This window comes from Nelumbo lutea, chromosome 4 (genome assembly GCF_056320005.1).
Source record: "Nelumbo lutea isolate HS-2025 chromosome 4, American lotus-T2T, whole genome shotgun sequence".
Taxonomy (NCBI): Eukaryota; Viridiplantae; Streptophyta; class Magnoliopsida; order Proteales; family Nelumbonaceae; genus Nelumbo; species Nelumbo lutea.
The window spans coordinates 56,743,714-56,766,266 of NC_142687.1; the positions used below are offsets into that span (position 1 = coordinate 56,743,714).

The 22,553-nt window shown below is 41.2% G+C and overlaps 1 protein-coding gene across 6 annotated transcripts in view; it reads right to left on the reverse strand.

The window, feature by feature from the left end:
- Window positions 1-22,553, reverse strand: part of RHL1 (root hair initiation protein root hairless 1 (RHL1)) — a 42,695-nt gene that overhangs the window by 14,142 nt on the left and 6,000 nt on the right. For all 6 annotated transcript variants that reach the window (XM_088941972.1, XM_088941969.1, XM_088941973.1 and 3 more), the window contains 2 exons: window positions 10,711-10,803; window positions 10,398-10,618 (listed from right to left, as the gene is read on the reverse strand). In XM_088941972.1, coding sequence (XP_088798098.1) covers window positions 10,398-10,618; window positions 10,711-10,803 — 314 coding nt within the window. The remainder of the gene's footprint in view (window positions 1-10,397; window positions 10,619-10,710; window positions 10,804-22,553) is intronic.

Below are 22,553 nucleotides of genomic sequence, written 5' to 3' on the forward strand. Positions count from 1 at the left end.
TCTCTGATTCTTCCTGATTACAAGTAGCACTTTCCAATCCTTGGATAGTTGTTGAAGACTTCTGTTAATCTCCAAGAATCAGTCGAATGAAAAAAAAAAAAAAAAACTCAGACCTAAATAATTCTCATGTGGTCGGCTGAATTAATTCCACATGAGAAACCCTAGATCGAATGCTCTGATACCAAGTAGTCGATCAAGATTGAACAGACACTCAAAAGGAGAAGAAAAAAATAAGAAAAGAAGAGGGAGAAAGAGAGAGAGAGAGAAAGAGAGAGAGAGAGAGAGATTTTGATAAAAGAGAGTTGGGTTGATGTGTTTAAACAGCCGCACCCCTCTTAAATTTATATACATAGTATCATACTTGTAAAAGGACTGAATTGCTTACATGGTAAGATAAGATAACAAGATAAGATAAAGCTGAAAAAAGACTAATCCTAATCTTATCCTAATCTTATAAAAGACTAGTCATAATCTTACCATAAAGAACTAATCCTAATCATAACTTATTGCTGACATACGAACAGTGGGGACCACCTTAGTGGGGTTGACATTAGTGTTCTCTACAATTTTGAATGTTGGCACTATAGTCTCTACTCCAATATTAGTGCCACTCTCAGAACATATCATTTTGAGCTATGATTGGGATTATGTCTTGGATATGACTTTGAGGATACCTTTTCAGACAAAGGGTCTTCCATTGGCAGCACCAGAAGAGAAAAAGTTGCAATGATTCAGATACAGAAGATACCTTTTCAGATGAAGGGTCTTCCATTGGCAGCACTGGAGGAAAAAAAATTGTGACTATGGTAGAGATTCACGATATAGATACTGGTTCATTGTTCGGGCAAGAAGAGAGTGAAGCTATTCCAACCCCTACCCCTGCTGTTTCCGACAAGAAAGAGAATGGGGATACAATAGTGTTAAGGATGGTTTCAGAGGAGGACCGCTCGGCTCTGGATGAAGAGGTGACCGGACCCATGCTACAGCAGTGTTCAGAATTTGGTGAAGAGATAGCTATTGTCAACCAGAGGCCAAATGCAGATCATCTATTTGGGACTGAACACGAGAGGTCTGGAAGTGAGCAAAGGTTGTTTAAGGACATGTCCACTTCCCCTATCAGCGCATGAGATGATCTGGAAGGCTGCACCCCTCACCCTAAATTGATTGTGAATTCAAAGACTGTTCTATTGGCAGATCCACGTCTCTCCCCCTCAATTTCAGGTATGCCAGTTGTAAGTACGGTGGTAAGGCAGTGTTGATGGTCTCCTTGAAAGACGAAGATGGAGTAGGGCTTGGGTCAAGGTTGCGAGTCAAAGTTATGGGTATGCCAAGGTCCCTAAGGAGATCTAGGAAGTCTCGGATAATGATGACGGTAATGTCTGGGGGTTGTGCTCTGTCCCTTTTTATAGGGAGGATCTCGAAGCTATTGGGAGAAGGATCATAAAGAAGACCTTTCCTATTAGGAAAGGGAACTTTTTGTCTTTATGTCGGTAATCGGAGGACCGCCACGTGTCCAGCGAGATCCTCTAGAAATAAAGTTTCCTTTCTTCTGAGGATTCTCACATGGTACGTATTGGCTACATCCCTTGGGGGTTCTCTTGTGGCCACGTGTCCAGGATGAGATCTTGGCTCAGATGACGTGTTTGAGTCTCTCATCGGTCACCCTCAAGACGCCTCATCACAGTTTGTTGTGACGTGGATTACCCGCAAGCGAGTATTGTTGGTTTTGGACTTCCTCTACCGCTTGTCATGGAATGAATTGTCATTCTTATGCCCATCGCAGGATACTGCTGTCGTGTTGGGCTAATTGTGGGCATGTGATGTCATCTTGTGTCCATTAGTAGTCTACAATGACGTTCATTGTTCATCGCAAATCTCCAAAGCTTCTCTACGTTCATCACAAGTCCCAGAAGGCATTTTATGCCCATCACATACTTTGGGTAGCTCTTTGTGCTCATCGCGAGTGCATGAGCCTTCCGTTGCTTTGATGAAATATTTCTGTACCATTGTAGGGGTGTTCCGGTTGGGATTTCTCCACATGGCTTTCCTTCGACGTCCTCATCATAATCCCAATGATGGTAGACTGCATGTACTTACACTAGTAATTTCAATTTGTGGTACTAATCCTTCTTCTCTGCCTGAAACAGGTGCTCCAAGGTTGAACCACTCCATTAAGATTAGAGCCCCTGGTACTGAATGTGGTGAAAGTGGTTGTTTTAAGAAGGTAGTGGAGATTGAGGGGATGAGAGTAGAGGAATAGTAAAAAGAAAAAGGAGAAAAGATTTGGGAGCTAATCAGTTCTTTATTTGAGGATTTAAAAGCCAAAGAAATGGCAAGCTTCCAAGAAAATGGGGAGGGGCAAGGAACTATTCTAGGTGCAGCCAGAAAGGAGCTTGTTGGTGGGGCTAGGAAAGAGGTAGAGGATTCTGTTGCTGAATTCATTGAGAAACTAGGCTGCAAAATAAAAGACCCAAATGACTTGAAAGCCTTTCTAGGAGGTAAAGAAGGTGGGGGAAAAGATAGAAAGAGAAAGTTAAGTGAAGTGGAAAGACAAAAAAGGATATTGAGGGGAACAAGGAATTTAATGGGAGAGGGGAAGGATAAAGAAGCTCTAGGTAAGGTTAATAAAGAAAGGGGCATTTGAAACAGGTTGTGATTCGAATTTGGAATGTAAAAGAATTGGAAAGAGATAGGAAGAGAGCAGTGTGATTAAGGAGGTGCTAAAAAGGGATATAGTTATAATTTAAGAATCCAAGGTGGAAGATTTCGATAGAAGGTGGACCAAGAGCATATGGAAGGCTAGAGGAATAAGTTGGGCCTCAGCCCCCTCTTGGGGTGCCTCGGGGGTATTTTAACTTTGTGGAATAATGAAACTCTGGAAGGGGCTGAAGAGTTGGTGGGAAAGTTAACAATATCAATCAAGTTTAAACAGGAGGAGGACGGATTTGAATGGGTTTTGACCAATGTGTATGGACCCAATGATTATAGGGAGAGAAATGAGTTATGGAAAGAATTGAGTGACATTAGAGGACTTTTGAAGGAACCATGGTGCATTGGGGGTGAATTTAATGCTATAAGATTTACTGAAGAGTCCAACAATCCAAGACAGAGGATTAGTACCAAAATGAAAAAAAAAAAATCAATGAATTCATTAATTCCCATGAACTCAAGGATTTACCTCTCCATCATAAATTCACTTAGTCAAATCTCCAACCCAACCCCAGCTGCTCTAGACTGGATAGATTTCTTTTCTATTAGGAATGGCAACGGGGTGGGTTCGGGGCAGGGATCATATTCACCGTCCCCGACCCCAATTCTGAAATAAACCCCCATTCCCGTCCCCAATCCCCGTTGGGGATAAAAATTGTTCTCCATCCTCGATCCCCAATGGGAATGGGTTCCCTGTGGGGACCCGAATCCCCGAAATGTTTTCAGATAACAAAATTTTTTTAAATAAATTTACTTAAAATAAATAAAAAATTTTAATTATAAATAATGTTTTAAAAATGTTTTGATATATATAATAGAATATAATATAAATAATATAATAGTATAATTTAATATATAAGTAACATTTAATATATATAATCGGGGATGAGGCAAGGCGGGGACCTCAATCCCCATCCTCGACCCCAACCCCGACCAGGGATTCCTATTAATCCCTGTCCCCGTCCCCACCCTGCCAAAACAATCCCCACCCCGACCCCATCGAGTCGTGGTAGTTGGGTCCTCGTCAGGGATGGGGAAAATTGCCATCCCTATTTTCTATGTGGATTTGGAGGAGCATTGGAACAATGTCGTATCGAGGGCTTTACCTAGGGTAACATATGATCACTGGCCTATTACTCTTTATTAAGAAGAGATTCAGGGTGGAGGTCCCACCCCTTTTAGGTTTGAAAATATGTGGTTGAGCCATCCAAGGATAGTCCACAAGGTGAAGGAATGGTAGATTTCGAAGAGCCTTGTTGTTGGAAAAAGGGGTATCTTTCTTTGGGAGGTAGAATCACCCTAATCTGGTCGACCCTAGCTAATTTGCCAATCTATTACTTTTCAATCTTCAAGGCACTAGTCAGTGTGCAATGTGCAAGAAGATCGAGAAGTTGATGAGAGATTTTTTATGGGATCTGGAGGAAGGTAAAAGGGATCATAGAGTTAGGTGGGATGTGGTGAGTAAGTCTAAGGAGGAAGGTGGGCTAAGCTTAGGGTGTTTACAAAGAAGAAACTAGCTTTGTTAGGGAAGTGGCTTTGGAGACTACCTGAAGAGATAAATAAGCTTTGGACAAGAGTGGTTTTAAGTATACATGGGCTCTCAGCTGATGGATGGGACAGTGGACCACAAAATAGGGAAACTCATGCATCTCCTTGGAAGGCTATTAATGGTATCTTACCTTCCTTCCTTCCCTTGGTCAAGTATGATCTGTGTAGTGAACATCGTATAAAATTCTGGGAACATGTGTGGCTGGGTTCCTCCCCACTAAAAGACCAACTCCCGTCTCTTTTTGCTCTCAGCCGCTTCAAGAACAAACTAGTTTCTAATTTCCTTGTTCCTTCTAGTTCTGTTAATGGTATTGGTTGGGATCTGGGATTCCATAGGGGTTTAAGGGATTCAGAAACTCCTCGTGTCTCTAATCTGTTACAACTTCTAAAAGATGTTTTTATGGACCCTTCCAAACCTGATGGCCGAATTTGGACTTGCTCCCCCTCTGGTTCCTTTACTTGTGCTTCTTTTTTCCATGCTTTGTCTACTTCTGATTTGTCTTCCTCGCATCCTTTCCCAGTTAAGGAGGTCTGGTGCAAGCCTATTCCACCCAAGGTTAGTGTTTATTGTTGGGAAGTTGTTCATGGAAAGATTAATACCTGTGATTTACTTCAAAAAAAGAGATCATAGTGGCGTTTGTCCCCTCATAGATGTTTCTTGTGTAAGGCCAATGGTGAGAACTGTCATCGCTTGCTAATTTCTTGCTCCTTTACCACTTGTATTTGGGAATGGTGTTTCTCTTTATTTGGGTGCTTATTTGCCTCAACATTCTTTGAATGGCCAAACAAAAGAGGTAGGATTATGTGGAAATGTACAAGGGCAGCACTTGTTTGGACTATTTGAGAAGAGAGGAATGCAAGATTGTTTCAAAATAAGGAAAGCTTCAAGGAGGTTATATTTGAAACTATCTTGATTAGAACAGCAGTTTGGTTAAAATCCATGGACAAGTTCTCTAATGTGTCTATAGATGATCTTCTTAGGAGTTGGAAGGCAGTGACTGAATCACCACCCAATAGATCAGTAATTAATCCACTATGGTGCCCGCCAGATAGGGGATTCACAAAACTCAACTTTGATGGGAGATGTACGGGTAATCCTGGACCATCAGAAATAGGAGGTGTATTCAGAGATGAGAAAGGTATTGTTATAGCACTTAACTCAGGAACAGTAGGGGAAGGAGATTCCCTCAGAGCAAAGGTGCTGGCTGCAATGGAAGGAATACAAAGAACAGCTTTGTTGAACATCAGAAAATTAGTAATTGAGGGAGATTTTAAACTGGTGGTGAGCTGGTTGCGGTGCAATGATCAAAGGATGTGGATTTTTAACTCTCCAAAGAAGAAATTCAAATGGTTAAGAAAAGATATGGAAGTAAAGGTTCAATGGGTTAAGCGGTCTGCTAACTCTATGGCAGATAGTTTAGCCAAGCAAAGAGTGGAAAGGGAGAATATGTTCTGGGCAATGTTGTAATACTTATAGGTTGTCGGGGAGAGACAAATCTGTTTGCCTCTCAATGTCTGTCTGTATATTGTACATCACGTATCTATCTTTTAAATCTTTAACATAAATCTTGTTATTGATAAAAAAAATGTGAAGAGACCATACCATATTCTTGCTATGGAGGGCACAAATATTTCTTGTTATTTGTTGATGACTTTTTCAGATTCTCTAGGTTGTATATTATTGTTCTCATGACGAGTTACCTTATATGCATTTCCCCTCTTGCTTCTTAGACAAGCAAGCAATTAGATTAGCATGAAGCTTCCAACAAGTTTCCCTGATATGTTTGGCCGTTTTACAATAATAACATACCAACCCCTACTTGTCCTCCTTTTCACTATCAATCTATCACCACTACTCCACCTGTCTCCTACTGATATGGGCTTAGCTGGCACTAATGATGTAGAATCAATACAATGAAAGCTTCAGAATCACACCTCTCCTACTTTCCTCTCCACGGATCGATGAATAGGCTTGTTAGAGTGTAATTCTCTCATGTGTAACTATATTCTTCCTCACAATGCCATACTCAAGGTTGAGACTAGCTAGAAAATCACAAAACCCTATTTCACTCAACCATCTTTTGATGTGTAGCTGCATCTTTAAGACTTTCCCCTGCAGTCTGTACTGCCTCAAGATGATCTATCTCCTAGCAAAGTGTCTTAAGCATACTACCAAAGTATTCCCCCTCTACTTAAAACTGTTAATTTCACCAAAGTAACCAATATGCTATAAGCCTATAGCATCTAAAGCCTAAGAACAAGAATCTGCTAGGTCATCCCAAATTTCCTTGGCTGTTCTCATCCACAAATGTTTTCTGCTAATGTGGAAGCATAGATCCACACAACCAAGACATAACCATGAAATTCTCCTAGATCCATTTGGCATGTACAAGGCCTGTAGGATCTAATTCCTTCAAAGCACCTATAATATACCCCAGTTTCGCTTTCATATAAGATTGAGTAAACATTGTGGGGAGGGTTAAGGGAGCTTGTCCCTCCCCTTTTCTCTTGTACCTTCTTTAATCAAATTTACTAAAATGATTCTGTTATTGATCAACATATATCTTTACCCTCTACTTGCACACATGCATAGCACATGCCCTTACACTAGTTTGGCATGCCCTCCTATGTACATGCATACAAACAGTGATTATTCCAAATAATTCATACCACCTAGCTTTACAATGGTTTATATTAGGATTCTCCCAACACCACTTATAGTCATCCCTACCTCCATTCCAAACTTGTAATCCATCCCTATAGGATCCACAATCCCACAAACGATCAACCTTGTCCTCCTAGAAACACATAAACAATGTCACTTTGCTAAATATACTATGGTCTCAACCACATCAATCCTAGGGTAGAAATCACCATAGCTGCCTCCAAGAAAAGGGAGAGAATGGGGCACTAACTCCAGAGTCCCCAGATCACTTCTTAAGAATAGCCTAGTGTTTTAAAAGCACAAGGGGCAAAGAAGGCACAGGGGTCAATTTGCGCCTGAGGCGCAAGGCGAGGCGTGTGCCTTTTTGAGGCAAGGCACAAAAATACAAAAAAAAAAAAAAAAAGTCAAGAATCAAAAAATGTCAAAAAATTCAAAAAATATTGATCATAATATTAATAAAAATATAAACTTAAATTTTAAAATAAACGTTTTAAAAAACTTATTATCTAAAATTAAAATACATAAACATAAGATGTAAAGCATATTCAAATGAGAATTTAAAAATAAAATCAAACATATAAAACATTTTCAAGCATGTAAAACCTCTAATCTCTTTTTTTACTCAATTGCATTACTTCAAGTTGCTAATGTAATGTAAAACATATTACGTTCCTGATTCTACAAGCCGCCTTTGTGCCACGCCCCTCGAGGCAAGCCCAAACAACTCCATGTTAGGTCTTAAATTTTTTGTTTTCACACAAAAAATAATGATTTTATAGTTTTAATTGCTTTTTAAGAAGACATTTTATTAGGATGAATGAATGAGCAACATTACCAAATTGGGGGGTTCTCAGAGATTCAATGAGCGAGCAGATTGGAGCAGACTTGTTTGGGCTTGCCTCGAGCGGCTACACTCAAAAAAGCAAAAAAACGTCAAATTTTCAAAAGGCACACGCCTGGGCTGAGATACAAGGCGCACGAGGCGCATGCCTAGGCACACCAGGCGTGCGCCTTTTGAAAGGGCACGCCTAGGACCTAGGTGAGGCGCATACCCTGAAATGCACCTTGCCTATGTGCCTAGGCACGCCTTTTAAATCACTGTAATAACCATCCACTTAAACAAACTATAGGCAATCATCTAAAACCCAAACACCACCACAAAAGGTGACCTTTCAATCTCCATAAGGTTATTCCAGGTTTTATCTTGTTCATGACTTTTAGGAAACTCCAAGGATCTTTCTTGTATAATAATTACTCAATAGAGACTCCAAAAAACTTCTAGAACAAGGTGAGCTAATCTAGATTGACCAGTTGATAACCATGCATTTTGATGCCTTAAGGGCATCAATTCAGGGGTATTTTCGGCCTTAGAATAGTCAAGATGTGCCATTTTCCCAATTAAATGCAATGTTGTGGCCTCTAAGGGTCTCTGCAAATTTTGGGGAAAACTGAAAAGTTTTCATGGCTGAAATGCAGATTTTGGTAAGCTGGTGTGAAGTCCAGCTGAGAGAGGAGGTTTTTTCTGAAAAACTGAAAGCAGGAGGGAACCTCCTAAGCTACTAAACCCAGTTTGAAACCCCTCCTACTTTATTAGCATGCTCCCCACGCCTTAGCAAACCCTAGGGCGCCTTTTAACCCATTCTTTTCACTCTAAACAAACCCTAGCCACCCCTAACTGCTAAACCCTCACCTTCCATCCCTTTTAATCTCCACCATCCATTCTAGGGCACTCTCTTTCTAGCATTCTAACCCTATGAGCCACCTAACTTCTAATCTTCACCATTCAGCCTTTAGCCATTAAATCTCAGCCTTACATAATATTGGTTGCCTTCTCCATTTCTTCTCAGCCTTAAGATCACCCTAGAACCATCCTAACCCTTCATTCTAAACCCTAGGGCACCCATATTTTAACTAAAACCCAACTGCCGCCCCCCTCTTTCTCTCTATTCCCAGTTGTGTCCACCCTTCTCTATAAAAAGGACCCCAGGGGCCTTATAGAAGGGGTTGGTCAATTACCCAGTTACAAGGCTAAGGTTTCTTAAGGAGTTCAAGGGTTGTAGAATGGGAGGACGCCCAGATCTTGTCAGGAGGGGTTCCTGCAAGTTGTTCAACCATTTTGCAACTCCGCCACTGGATCTGATCAAGCATTCTTTTCTTTTCTGTTATGTTTATTTCTGCAATCTTTTAGATTTAATTATTTTTTCGTTTCTCTGTTTTGCAGATCTAAATTCGTTTGGTTCAAGGCTAAGGTGTCTCAAGGGGTTCGAGGGTTGTAGAAAGGACAGACGTCCGGTTCTTGTCAGGAGGGGTTTCTGTAAGCTGTCTGGCCGATCTGCAGCTACCGCCACCGGATCCGGATTCTAGATCATTTTTTTTTATTTATTTCTTTTATTACCTTTGTTGATTCCCATACTTTATTAAATTTTTATTTTTATTTATTGTCATGTTTAAATTCGAAACATTTAATTTCAGCAATAATGGATTCTATTTTCTTATTTTCTGCAATTCTCGATTGTATTCTCTTGTCCGGATCTAAGTATATATTAATTTTTCACTTGCTCCCCTATGGATACGACATGTTCTCACCCATTCACTACATTAGTTGTTTGAGAAACGGTAAAAATTATAAATGTTTAAACTGGTGTTCCGGGGTGTTTAAGGACGCACTTCCGGACACACCACCAGTCTCTCTTCAAATCTCTATGCAATTTTTTGGTCTTGCAGCTGCATGGGCTTCATCGTAGAACTACCTTGTATGCTCTAATACTTGTAAAAAACCAATAGGTAATAAAAGAATGGTAAAATCTGAAGAATTGTAAAAAAGAAGCATGGCGAAGAAGAAAGGAAGAATACAGAAATTTAGAAGAAGCAAAAATTCTAGTTGTTGCCCCTATATTAAAAGATACAGGTACAATGACCATAATACCCCTAGCCACCCAAATCAAAGAATAAACACTATGGCACTATGACAGCAATATGAAAACCAAAAAAACTATGAGACTAATAATAACAATTAAAAATAAGAGAATAAATAACAAAAATAATCTAAATTGATCTTTCAACAATTTATAATACCACTTTCTCCCTCTTTAATGCCTAGTATATGATAGAGGTTGTCATATGCCTTACATTTAGATTAATGCACTTTCTTTTTAACTTCCTTTCTTGTCCAATCCTAGATAGAAAAAATACATAAATCTCTTGTTGTGGACACAGGAGGAAGTCTAGGGATGATTGGTGACCCGTTGGAAGTGGAGCTGTGGGTGATCTTTAAATCTCTGTTTTTTGCTTTGGAGCAGGGATGGAAATAAATTATAATAGTTTCTGATTCTAAGGTTGTTGTTGATCTGTTCGGGGAGAGACTTTGATAGTTTTTGGATTTGTCAGGATAAAGTTGATGTTGAACTGTTAGGGAGTTCCTCCAGTTGCTATCTAAAATTAACAAGTATGTCAGATGAAATAAGTAGGCTAATACTTGAACGTTTTCCCAGCTGTTCTTGCTGAATGCCGAACTGGTGTCATGTCCATCATATCTTTCAGATCATCAGCAAGCAAATGATCAGAACCCTCAGATGCATCATCTTCTGGCACGTCTCTAGGGGAGTGGCATTCATAGTCCTTTACAAGTTTGTTAACACCTGGTTTTTCTTCAGATATGACACCTGCACCACCTTTAAAATCATGGTCTCCTTGTCCCTGAAACCAATTAGTTGTCCAAGAAACATATCAGAATTTGAACAACAATCTTTCAATGGAAAGTTAATAAAGTGAATTTTAGGAAAGTTAACCTCATTCTGGTTCAATTCCTTAGGAAATTCAAGCCGGGCCTCCCCTGGATTCTCATCTTTTTTTCCAATCCACCATGCATCAGAAAAAACAATCTAGAAAAGCAAGAAGTCAGTCTAAATAAAGAAATAAATAATGAATTTCCTAGGAGGTTATAGGGAAAGGAAAAGACAAAATGTCCACTTAAAAAATTATACTAATATAGAAATATAAATTACCAATAGTATTGTTGCATCATTGGGCATATATTACTATTAAGTATAATGACTGGATCGGAATTAGAGGTAGAAAAGTTAATGAACTCCAAAAGTCTGAAACCCAATCCAACATCAAACCCAATTATTTCAGATTCAGAACATAGAACCTGCATCCAATTAATAATAGGACCAGATGTGGATTTGACCCCATATAATAAAGAAGATTTGAGCCCAATACAAACATAACAATTACATTACAGTTTTGCCTAATAAAATAGGTCCCTAGTAACCCCTAGTTTTGCCAATGAATCTGCCATCCCATTAAACTCTCCTATTGCATTTTACTTATAATTATGCTCAAAACAACTGATTTCTAACCACCTCTTGTTTAGCTAGTGCATCATCCATACAATTGGGTGACCTTTGTATTGATTGTATTTTCGATTCAATATTTCTGGTCAGACATCTAAACTTTGATTAATCCATTCAAATTAACATCTCTTGCCCACTATCATATAATATAAACGATATATATTTAATGTTTGATACTCAGAAGTCTGGCTTAGCAGGACTCATATTTCAGGCCTGGGCTATGGCCCTAGCAGGACTCATAGGTACTAAACTGGCACAGCCTAGCCAAAACTCTCATGTAGGGGTGCAAATGGATTGGATCAGGATCTGATCCTATTTTTTGTCGGATTCGGGTCAACCTCTGTCAGATTTCCAGGTCGGATTAGACCGGATTCGGATCCCCTCCCTATCTATTCCGATCCGACCTATATATATACTTATAAAAAGACATGCCTATATTAATATATTCATTTATAAATATGTTTATATTGCATTTTTTGTAAATACTTATATTTTTGTTTTCTTTATATAAGTATTTACGTTTTTTCTTTTAATAATTTATTATTATTAATTTTCTTCATAATTTGAATCAGATCGGATCATATTCGGATATCTGCCATCCTTAACAGATTCAGATTCAAATAACCACTTGTGAGATCCAATCAGATCTTGGATATGTGTTATCATATCAGATTCGGATATACCCTGATTCAAATCCAATCTGATCCGTTTGCATCCCTACTCTTAAGCCTTTCTTCTCTTTCTCTTCTTATCTATAATTTCTATTATCTTCTTTTTTCTGTTTCTTCTAGTTTCTCTTATTCTAATTATTGCAGCAGGTAACTGGTCACATGTTGGTAACAGAGGAATCCTGCTCGCTGATCCCAGAAGGTCAGAGCCATGAAGCAACTGCTGATGCCAGAAGGGTACTGAGTGGAAATCTTTTCCAAACAAGGAAAAACTAGATTCTAATACAGAATGGGTTCTAGCTTATTTTAAGAGCAGTCCGGATGCAGCTCAGCAACAATAGATAACTTTTTTAAGAAAGTTTTATCACAAAATAAGAAAAACATCCAGTTTCTATGATTTGAATGCTGCATAACGGGGAGTAGCCCATCCTACATACCCATACCCCCCCACCCAACCCTGGTAACAGTGAGATTTGATCCCATGTCTCTGCTACAACCAGCCAGAGACCTTACCAACTGATGTTTCTCTTAGCCATATTTTCTTCTTCCTACTTGGTGTGTTTTTTGGAGCTGTTACCATAAAAATGACAGTACCATATATATTTGGTAGTCAATTATGTTCACTGAAGCTCTCAACTACAAGGCATGATTAATCTCTTGTAACTGTGTTTGAGGTGCTTAGATCCTCTCTGAACATTATTGACTATTGAATGTGCTAATTATTTTTGCACATGCCTGTTTTTCCCATCATCTATTTGTTTTTGTGCTGCTGATTTAGCTCTATGTTACCCAACTCAATTCAACTAAGAATTGTCCAACTATATGGTGCCACCTAAATGAACCCCCTGCTGCACCACCCACTCTGTTTAGTGCCACTTAGGATATCTTTGTTAAAAACAGCTAAATCCACTGGCATAAGCACAGGAGTAATGGGTAACCTTGATGATAATCTAAATCTCCAGATCACCATGGTAAAATTGGAAGCAACTTTGGATAAATGGATACATTCAAACTGTTAATTACTTTGTCTTGGCAAATGGGGAGGTCAGGGATTTCTTTCCAACTAAAAGAGGGTTGAGGCAAGGAGATCCCCTGTCACCATTGGGAGGAGCATTGGGGAGGGTTAGTATCTAGAACTCTACCTAGGGTAACTTCAGATCATTGTCCAGTTTCCATTTGCAAGGAGTTAAGGGAGGGAGGCCCTTCCCTTTTTAGGTTTGAGAATATGTGGCTATACCATCTGAGATTTGTAGAAAAGGATCAAGGAGTGGTGGGAGGAGAAAAACTCAAGTGTCAATTGAAAAGGAATGAGTTTCCTTTGGAAATTTCAATACCTGAAATCCAAGATTAAGGTTTGGAATGATGAGCATTTCGGGAGGATTGAAGAGAGGAAACAAACTTTGATTAATCAAATAGAGGATCTAGATAAGGAGGAACAGGGAACTTTTGGGGAAGGGGACAAGGAAGTAAGGTGGAATCTGAGAAAGCAACTAGAGGATCGACTTTTTAAAGAGGAAATCAGTTGGTGATAAAAGTCTAGGCACAAATGGATTAAGGAGGGAGACAGGAATACTAAATTCTTTCATGCTCTAGTTAATGGCAGGAAAAGGAAAACTCAAATCTCAAGGTTAGCGGTGGAATGGTGTGACTAACACAACCAAATGAGATTGTCGGGGCTTTCAAATAACACTTTAGGTCCATTTTTAGGGGACCCCTAAACGATAGAGTGTGGCTTGAGGGTCTTGAGTGGCCAAGTTTGTCAAATGACCTAAAGGAGTGGTTGGAGAGGAGTTTTGAGCAAGAGGAGGTTAGGGAGGCTATCTTTTCCATTGACAAATGACAAATGTAAAGCACCTGGACCGGATGGTTCACCATGGCTTTCTATCAAGCAATGTTTTAAAAGTGACAGGTTCCAAATGCGCCTGAGGCGCAAGGCGATTGTTAGCGTAGGGGTATTTCTGTCTTTATACCTTGATTAATGTTGCTGATCTGTAAGGTTGTGTTGGAACAAGTGCTCTTAACTTAAGTAAGGGCACATAGGTCTTTTCAGTTATGTTTTAATAATAATATAAATACTTACTGGCCGACTGGGAGAAGTCAAGTTGACTCTTTCAGTTTGAACCAGTATTCTCTCTTCTCTCTTTCTCTCTCTCTCTCTCTCTCTCTATCACCTTTTCTTCTACATAACTGAACTCAGTCAAGCCGAACTCTAAGGCAGACCTAAATTCTATCATGGTATCAGAGCTTCTTGAATCTGCCTAGATTTCTACTTGCCTAGGGTTCATTCTCTGTGCACCCTATCTAGGGTTTTCCTTTTTTTTTTTTGTGTTCGATTGGAGATAAGGGAAAGAGCTGAAAAGGAGTGATCGCCCTCTTCCCTTGGAGGTCTCTATGCCTCCAGTCAGGTCATATGTGGTCGGTTGCTGTGATTTCTGAGATCGCCCTCTCCTAGTAAAGGAAGAATAGAGGGCCGAACTGTGTGGGCAGTGGCTGTTGTGTGTGCAGCAGCTGTCGTGTGTGGACTGCTTTCCTGCTCGTATGGGTGTTACTTCAGCGATAAGGTAAGAGATTTCAGTGCATGATATCTGTTATGGATTAAATAGGAGGTGTGTTTCAGACCATATGCTAGGGTTTATGCTGGTTTCTTTGTGCATTTTGAAGGAACAGATATGATCATATAGTGGTGAGATTTCAGGTAGTTGTAGGAGTAGGGTTTGTGGTGTGAGCACACTTTTCAGCAACAACAAGTGCTGAAATCAATGTGACAGGTGTGATCTAGGGTTTGTGGTGTAAAGAGCACACATTCCAGCAACAATAAGTGCTGCAATCAGTGTGATAGGTGTGACCTAGTGGTGTGTAGTGTGCAGATCTCAGTGATAATAGAATTCAGCAAGTGTGCAGAATCGGTGATAACATAATGGGAGACAATAATGATTATAAACCTAGTGTGATGGTGCCTACAGACTACCTGAATGTTCAGATGACCTCCATTAAATTAAATGGAGAGAATTATGTGCCTTGGGCTAAATCCATTGAAGTCTTTCTGTAGGCAAAGAAGAAGGTAAAACACATCAAAGAAAAGAAACCCTCCTCTGACTCTCACGAGTATGAAGACCGGGAGCAAAAGGATGCTCAGATCATCACATGGTTGTGGAACAGTATGGAACCCAGGATTAGTGTGAACTTCATGTTCCTTGATACTACCAAATATGTGTGGACCATGCGAAGAAATTGTATTCGGGGCAGGACAATACAACCAAAGTTTATCAGCTTTATCAAGAGTACTTTAACCTGCAACAGGGCAATCAAAGTCGTGAGGAGTACTATGCCAGCATGAGGAACATACGTAATGAGTTGAATCTCTATCATCCTCTCACTTCTGATGTCAAGATTCAGCAACAAGAGAGAGAGCAGCTTGATGTGACTAGATTTTTTGTGGGACTAAAGTCTGAATATGAACCAGTATGAGTTCAGATATTAGGGGGATCAGCTCTTCCGTCCCTAGAAGAGGTATTTGTTCGACTCCGGAGGATTTCTATCGGATCTACTGAGAACTCTAACATCTCAGATAGATCTGCCTTTGCTGCATCGAGAGGCTGTGGTGTTAGAGGTGGAGCTCGGGGAGCTCAGTCTGGCCATGGTGGTGGTAGTGGTTCTGCATATGGCCGAAGTGGCAATGGTGGGTCTACTCATAATCGTGGTGGTGGTCGTACTGGGAACAGAGATTCAGGGGGAGCTCGTGGTAGAGGACGTAGCTCAGGCCCGAGGAAGTGCACTCATTGTGGTATGGATGGACATACCATCAACTATTGTTATGATCTACATGGTCCTCCCTCAACCTGGGCCAATCATGCCGCAACCGATGACTCAAGTTCCGGCTTTAGACAGGAGAATCATTCATCTGACCAGATGCCTCCTACATCCACAGATGGTCCCATGAAGGAGATGGTGAGTGTTCCCCGTGATGAATATGAGAGGTTTATCCAATCATAGCAGAACACGGCGACTTTTGCTCACTCAGTTATGGCTTGTCTGGCATCTACACCCCAATCCTTGAATCATTGACTCTGGAGCCTCCGATCACATGACTGGAACTCCAGGTGTGTTTTCCTCCTTATCTCATTGCTCAACATCACAATCTATCACCCTTGCTAATGGTTCCACATCCTCAATTTGTGGTGTTGGTAATGTTGACCTAAATCCTGTATCCCTCTCTTCAGTTCTGTATGTTCCTAAATTGCCTTTTAACCTTATGTCTGTTAATAAGCTGACCAAATCACTTTAATTGCTCCATTACCTTTTATCCTTTTATGTGTGTTTTTCAGGATCTCAAGACAGGGATGAAGACTGGTGGAGGGCTCTTATACCTTGATTAATGTTGTTGTCTTTATACCTTGATTAATGTTGCTGATCTGTAAGGTTGTGTTGGAACAAGTGCTCTTAACTTAAGTAAGGGCACATAGGTCTTTTCAGTTATGTTTTAATAATAATATAAATACTTACTAGCCGACTGGGAGAAGTCAAGTTGACTCTTTCAGTTCGAACCAGTATTCTCTCCTCTCTCTCCTCTCTCTCTCTTTTCTCTCTCTCTCTCTCTCTCTCTCTCACCTTTTCTTCTTCTACATAACTGAACTCAGTCAGGCTGAACTCTAAGGCAGACCTGAATTCTATCATCGATTTTTAAAAAAGGTGCACAAAATTAAAAAAAAACTAAAAATAGAAAAAAAAAAACATGTAGAAATTCTAAGAAATCAGGAAATTTTCAAAAAACAAAGTCAATTACTTAATTATTAGCTCAATTGGTTAGAAGTTAGATTATTAGACACTACTCATTAGAGGTAATGTAATCAGCTTATCAGCAATCTAAAGTCGATCAGGAAAATATGCAATCATCAATGATCAATCTTGAATCTACAGAAATAAAAATTAGAGATAAACTGATAAAGTATGAAATCAGCAATGATTCAATATGAAAATTAAGAAATCAACATTAAATATAAAAGAATTATAGAATATGCAAACAGCATTAAATATAAAAGAATTAAAGAATATGCAATCAGCAATGATCCAATTGGTTAATCAGGAAAATATGCAATAAGTACAGAATTAAGAAATCAGCATTAAATAATTAAAGGAGACTAGACTACAAAAAAAAATAATAATAATAACAGAACAGTTTAACACATTCAAATTCAATGATTCAATATAAAAATATAAAATATAAATATAAAAGAATTAAAGAATATGACATATGAGCACAACCTATACAACATTAAATAATCAGCATTAATGAAGTCAACACTTAAAAAAGACACTTACCTCTTGGTATCGATATCCACTCCATGGCTCACACCATCACACTCACACGTAACAAAATCAATATAAAAATTAATCATTTATTGTAATAAGCAAGTAAGGAATCAGATTTGAAAAATATTTCAAAAAACAAACTCGGGAGGGCCAACCTGTAGAACCTCGTCAATACCAGTCCAAGGGAGCTCGGCGTGAGGAGCAACCTCCCCTGAAAGACTTACCGATCTAACTGAGGTCCAGGTGGCGACCTACGAGACGTGCTCGCCGACCTTCTCTGCGTGCGTCTTATCACTCCCGGGTCCTCCGGAAGTCAGCTCCCGCACCAATTGTTCCAGAGGCTGGATAAGGCACGGAAGCCTAGTCCACATGTGAAACTACCTCCAAGGACTTCAGACCGGTAAGTCACATCCTCCCAGGGGTTTCGGACGCGGTGCATGAAGCTCACGCCAACCGACGCCTATGTAAAGGTGCCCCCATTTTCTAAGAAAGGGACACACGATTTAGCTCTCACAGTTCACTAGCTAGTTCTCTCGCTTTCAGCTCCCTCAAAGCTCTTCACTAACTTAAGCATCAAAGTGCCCACCCCAGGTAAAGCAACCCAAACACTCTAATCATCACTTTCTTGCAGCTCGACCAGGTGACCTACTTAGTCCAACATTCGAGCTGTCTGCCAATAGGGAGCACCAAATCGCGCACCATCAATTGACACCGTCTATGGAAAGACGCTACACAGAAGCTAAGTTCTCACCCATTCTCTGAGCCTCAAGTAACGGCATCCTCAACTAGTAACAACAGCAACAGGATCAAAGGAACCCCCATAGGGAGGCAGAATCAGAACAACCAACCCAGACGAGCCTCATCAGCCCTGATCGCGAGGTCGCCTCTACAAGTCCGCCCATGAGAGGTGGAGAATAATAGACGAGAAGGTCAAGAAGCTCCTCGCAGAAAACTTCATGAGGCAGGTTGAATATCCGAGCTGGATTGCCAACTCAGTTCTCATGAAGAAGGCCAACGGGAAGTGGCGCATGTGCATCGACTATACCAACCTCTATAGAGCCTGCCCAAAGGATAGCTTCCCACTCCCTAGGATAGACCGATGCAACCTTGGGGTTTGAGTTATTAACCTTCATGGATGCATACTCCGGTTATAACCAGATCCAGATGGATCCTACCGACCAAGAGAAAACGGCCTTCGTGATTGAGACCGGCCTTTATTGTTACAAGGTCATGCCTTTCGGCCTAAAGAACATTGTGGCGACCTATCAGTGCCTTGTGAATAAAATTTCCGCCGCTTGGCAACAAAGTAGAGGTGTGCGTAGATGACATGGTCGCAAAGAGCAATCCCATGAAATTCTAATTGCCAACCTGATTGATGTCTTCAACGTACATAGAAAATTTAATCTAAAGCTCAATCCAAATAATTGCGTCTTCGGCGTCACGTTGGGAAAGTTCCTTAGGTACATAGTGAACCAACGAGGCATCGAAGCCAATCCAGATAAAATTCAAGCCATCTTAGATATGCGACCTCCTAGAACAATAAACGAAGTACAAAGGCTAGCAGGTCGGATAGCCACCTGAACCAGTTCATGTCTAAGTCGGCTGGGCGGTGCCTTCCGTTCTTTAAAGCCATCAAGAAGAACCAAGAGTTTGAATGGACTGAAGATTGTTAGCTCGCATTTCACAAGCTGAAAAGGTACCTAAGTTAGCCACCCTTGCAAACCAGGTTGGAACCTGGAGACGAGCTAAAACTCTACCTCTCTGCGAGTGACGAGGTAGTCAATTCAGTCTTAATTAACGAGGTGTACAGAGTGCAGCAACCTATCTAATATGTAAGGAAGCACACCGTCGAGACCAGATATCCCAGTATAGAAAAGCTGGCCTTCGCCTTGGTATTGGCAGCCCGGAAGCTACACCCTTACTTTCAGGCCCAAACCGCTGTAGTCTTAACCAATCGACCTCTGAGGCAAGTTCTTCAAAAGCCCGAGGTCTCAGGAAGGTAACGAAATGAGCAATCGAGCTCAATGAGTATGACTGTTAGACAGTGTATGCCCTTAGCTCCAATCAGAATGATGTACCTTATGACATTTATTGTAAATGAATAAAGTACATATTTGATTCATGTTATTGTGGTGTGTTTCTGTGTAATACCCTTAAACTGAACACATATGAGACTCGTGTTAGTTTAGAATCTTCACAGCCATTGGATAGATCTGGGGAGATTTATCCTGCTAAGGCTGACACTGATGTGCCGCCAAGTTGGTTGGGGTGGCTTGTCTCAACTGCCAGGGTGAGACTTGAGGTACATGGAGTGTGGGTTTTCTTGAAACCCTGAACCGAACCAGAATTCCAGTATTGCCCTGGACCTTGGAGATTGATGGGCAAAACTGGAATGTTACACCTGACCCCAGACTCGATTATGATATTGCACTAGGTGTCGGATTGGGCTGTCTTTGATATGCAAATCAGTGAGATCCTTAGAAGGGGTCAAAACCTGGGTATGTTGGGACAGTCCGAGAATTCATCTGAGTGGGTGATCATAGTGACAGGATCAGCCCCTTTGTCGGACAAAGTGAATGATTGATGGTGCACTCTCTGATGGAAACCAAAGCTGCCGACAACCGATTTCAACCGTTGAAATTTGTTTTGCAAAATATATTTACATACGGATACACACACACACACACACACACACATATATATATATATATATATTTATATATATTATGATTTCAAAATGTTTGCAAAAGGTTTTAATTCCCGGGATCCATGTGAGTAGAGAGTGCAGCACTGTTCCTTGCAGCCGAGGGAGAGGTCCTCTCTTGTCAGGCAGTGTTTGATCATTATGGGCTGAGAGGTTAAGTGTAAGACCATTAAGGATAATACTTGATGGCCTAATCTTGCATTTGCTCACAGTCCCTAGGTTTTTATAAGGTGGCTTGGCCCAGGGACCACTAAGTGTAAGTGTTGGGCCCATTAAGAGCCCATGGTGATGGGCTCAGGAGTTCACTGTCCATTATAGTGAATTCAGCCAGACCTTGTAATAGAGGCTAGGCTGAACCCATGTGGCTGATGTGTAGATCAATGTTTGGGTCCCACGCCATACAAGAAAACCAAACTAGACAACAGTTTGGAAGGTTATTGAGCACATGGACCTAATGGGCCTAAAGCCCAATTCGAACTAGTTTAATTAGATTAATTAAAGAGGGGCGGTTCTGGGATTTGGATCAGCAGATAGGATAGGGAGTTATCCCTATCCACTTAGAGAGTCCAGATCCAAATAGAGATTTGGATCAGGAAGCTCCTAATAAGACAAGGAGGTCTAATCTAATCTGCAAATAAGATAAGGGCTTATCCTTATCTCTTAAAGAGAGTCCAGATTCAAATAATGATTTGAATTAGGAAACTCCTAATAGGATTAGGAGCTGATCTATTTAAGGCTATAAAAGGAGGAGGACGGCGAACCTCTAGACATAACTCAATCAGATCTCGGATCACAGAAAGAGAAAAGACAACAACAGTAAGACTGCGCCATATTCTGCTCTTGCGCCCTCCTCCTGCTGCCACCATTGCCAGTTCGTTCTCCACTGTAAGAGCGATCAAGAAGGGTTCTTGATATCAGTTTTTGGTGAAAAACTTATCTGAAGTCATGCTCACTCACCCTCCATCGAATTCTTGCTGAAGGATTCGGTTCTTGCTGAAGAACCACCTGCTAATTCTGCTCCACCCTACATTGTGTCATCTTCAGTAGGAGCAGTCTTTGGTGATTTCCTTGGGCGTGAAAACCTTCGTTGGGAGTTACTGTTACTCCGTATTAGGTATATCCCTCTCCTACCTTTTGGTTTCAGATCTAGTCCGGTTTAGGTTCAAGATTGATCATTGAAAATGCATATTTTCTAAAACAGGGAATGTGATTCCCAGATGGGAGACAGAGAAATTTTTGAAATTTCGCCCTACCTACCTGCAGGGTTCGGCTATCCATATGATGGATCTCTCATCCCTTCAACGACATCCAGTTTGAACTGCGCCTAGTGATCAAGGCACAAGTCTTGGCTGACTTCATCGCCGAGTGCACGTTCAGCACGCCAACCCCTGAAGTTGCCAAGCCCGACCACCTCAGAGGCATCAACCAATGCGGCACCCAACCCGGCTTGGGACGAGGAGCCCTAGATCCTCCATGTGGACGGCTCGTCCAACCAGCGCGAAAGCGGAGTTTGGCCGATCCTCTATGAACCTAGCTAAGTGAAACTAGAGTACGCTCTCTAATTCGCGTTTCGAGCCTCGAACAACGAAGCCGAGTACGAGGCGCTTATAGCCGGGCTATCCCTGGCAAAGGAGGTCGGCACAAAACACCTTGTCGTTTGCAGCAACTCGCAGTTGATCGTCAACCAAGTGAATGGGAAGTATGAGGCCCAAGTGCCCACCATGTTGGCCTACCTGGCCGAGGTTAGAGAGCTCCTGCCCAACTTCCACTCTTGGTACATCCAACAGATCTTGAGGTCCGAGAACACCAAGGCCAATGGCTCTCGAAGTTGGTTGGTGAACACACATCACGAAGAGAATTCTCTACATCGAGGACCTGCCACGACCAAGCATCAAAAGAGTGGCAAAAGAGGTCACTCCCATCATGGCCGCAGAGCCGAGCTAGATAGATCCGCTCGTCGACTATTTGGCCACGGGACCCTCCCTAAAGATCGTAATGCAACTTGAAGGGTAGAGGAACAGTCAACTCGCTATGTAATCCTAGGCAAGCAATCATATCACAGGTCGTTCACGCTCCCCTACTTGCGCTACTTGTGCTTAACTGAAACGAGTCAAGTGTTATGCGAGATCCACGGAGGTCTCTACAGAGGACACCTGGGGGAAGAGCACTAGCCCAAAAAGCGTTGCAGCAAGGATATTACCAACCGACGATGAAGGCAAATGCCACCCAAGTTGTGTAGAAATGTGATAGGTGTCAACAGCATGCCAACATACCCTAGCAGCCCGCTGCCAACCTAAGGTACCTAACCAACCCGTGGTTGTTTGCGCAATGGGGGATTAACATACTCGGTCCCTTTCCGCCGGTAATCAAGCAGAAAAGGTTCTTGGTCATTATAGTAGACTACTTCACCAAGTGGGTAGAGGTCGAGCCACTAGTCTCTGTCATAGCTCGGAACATGCAAAACTTCTTCTGGAGAAATATCATATGTCGTTTCGGACTACCACACCTGTTGATCTCAAACAACGGAAAGCAATTCGAAGACATCAAGTTCCGGAATTGGTGCGCCGAGATGGGGATTCAGCAAAATTTCACCT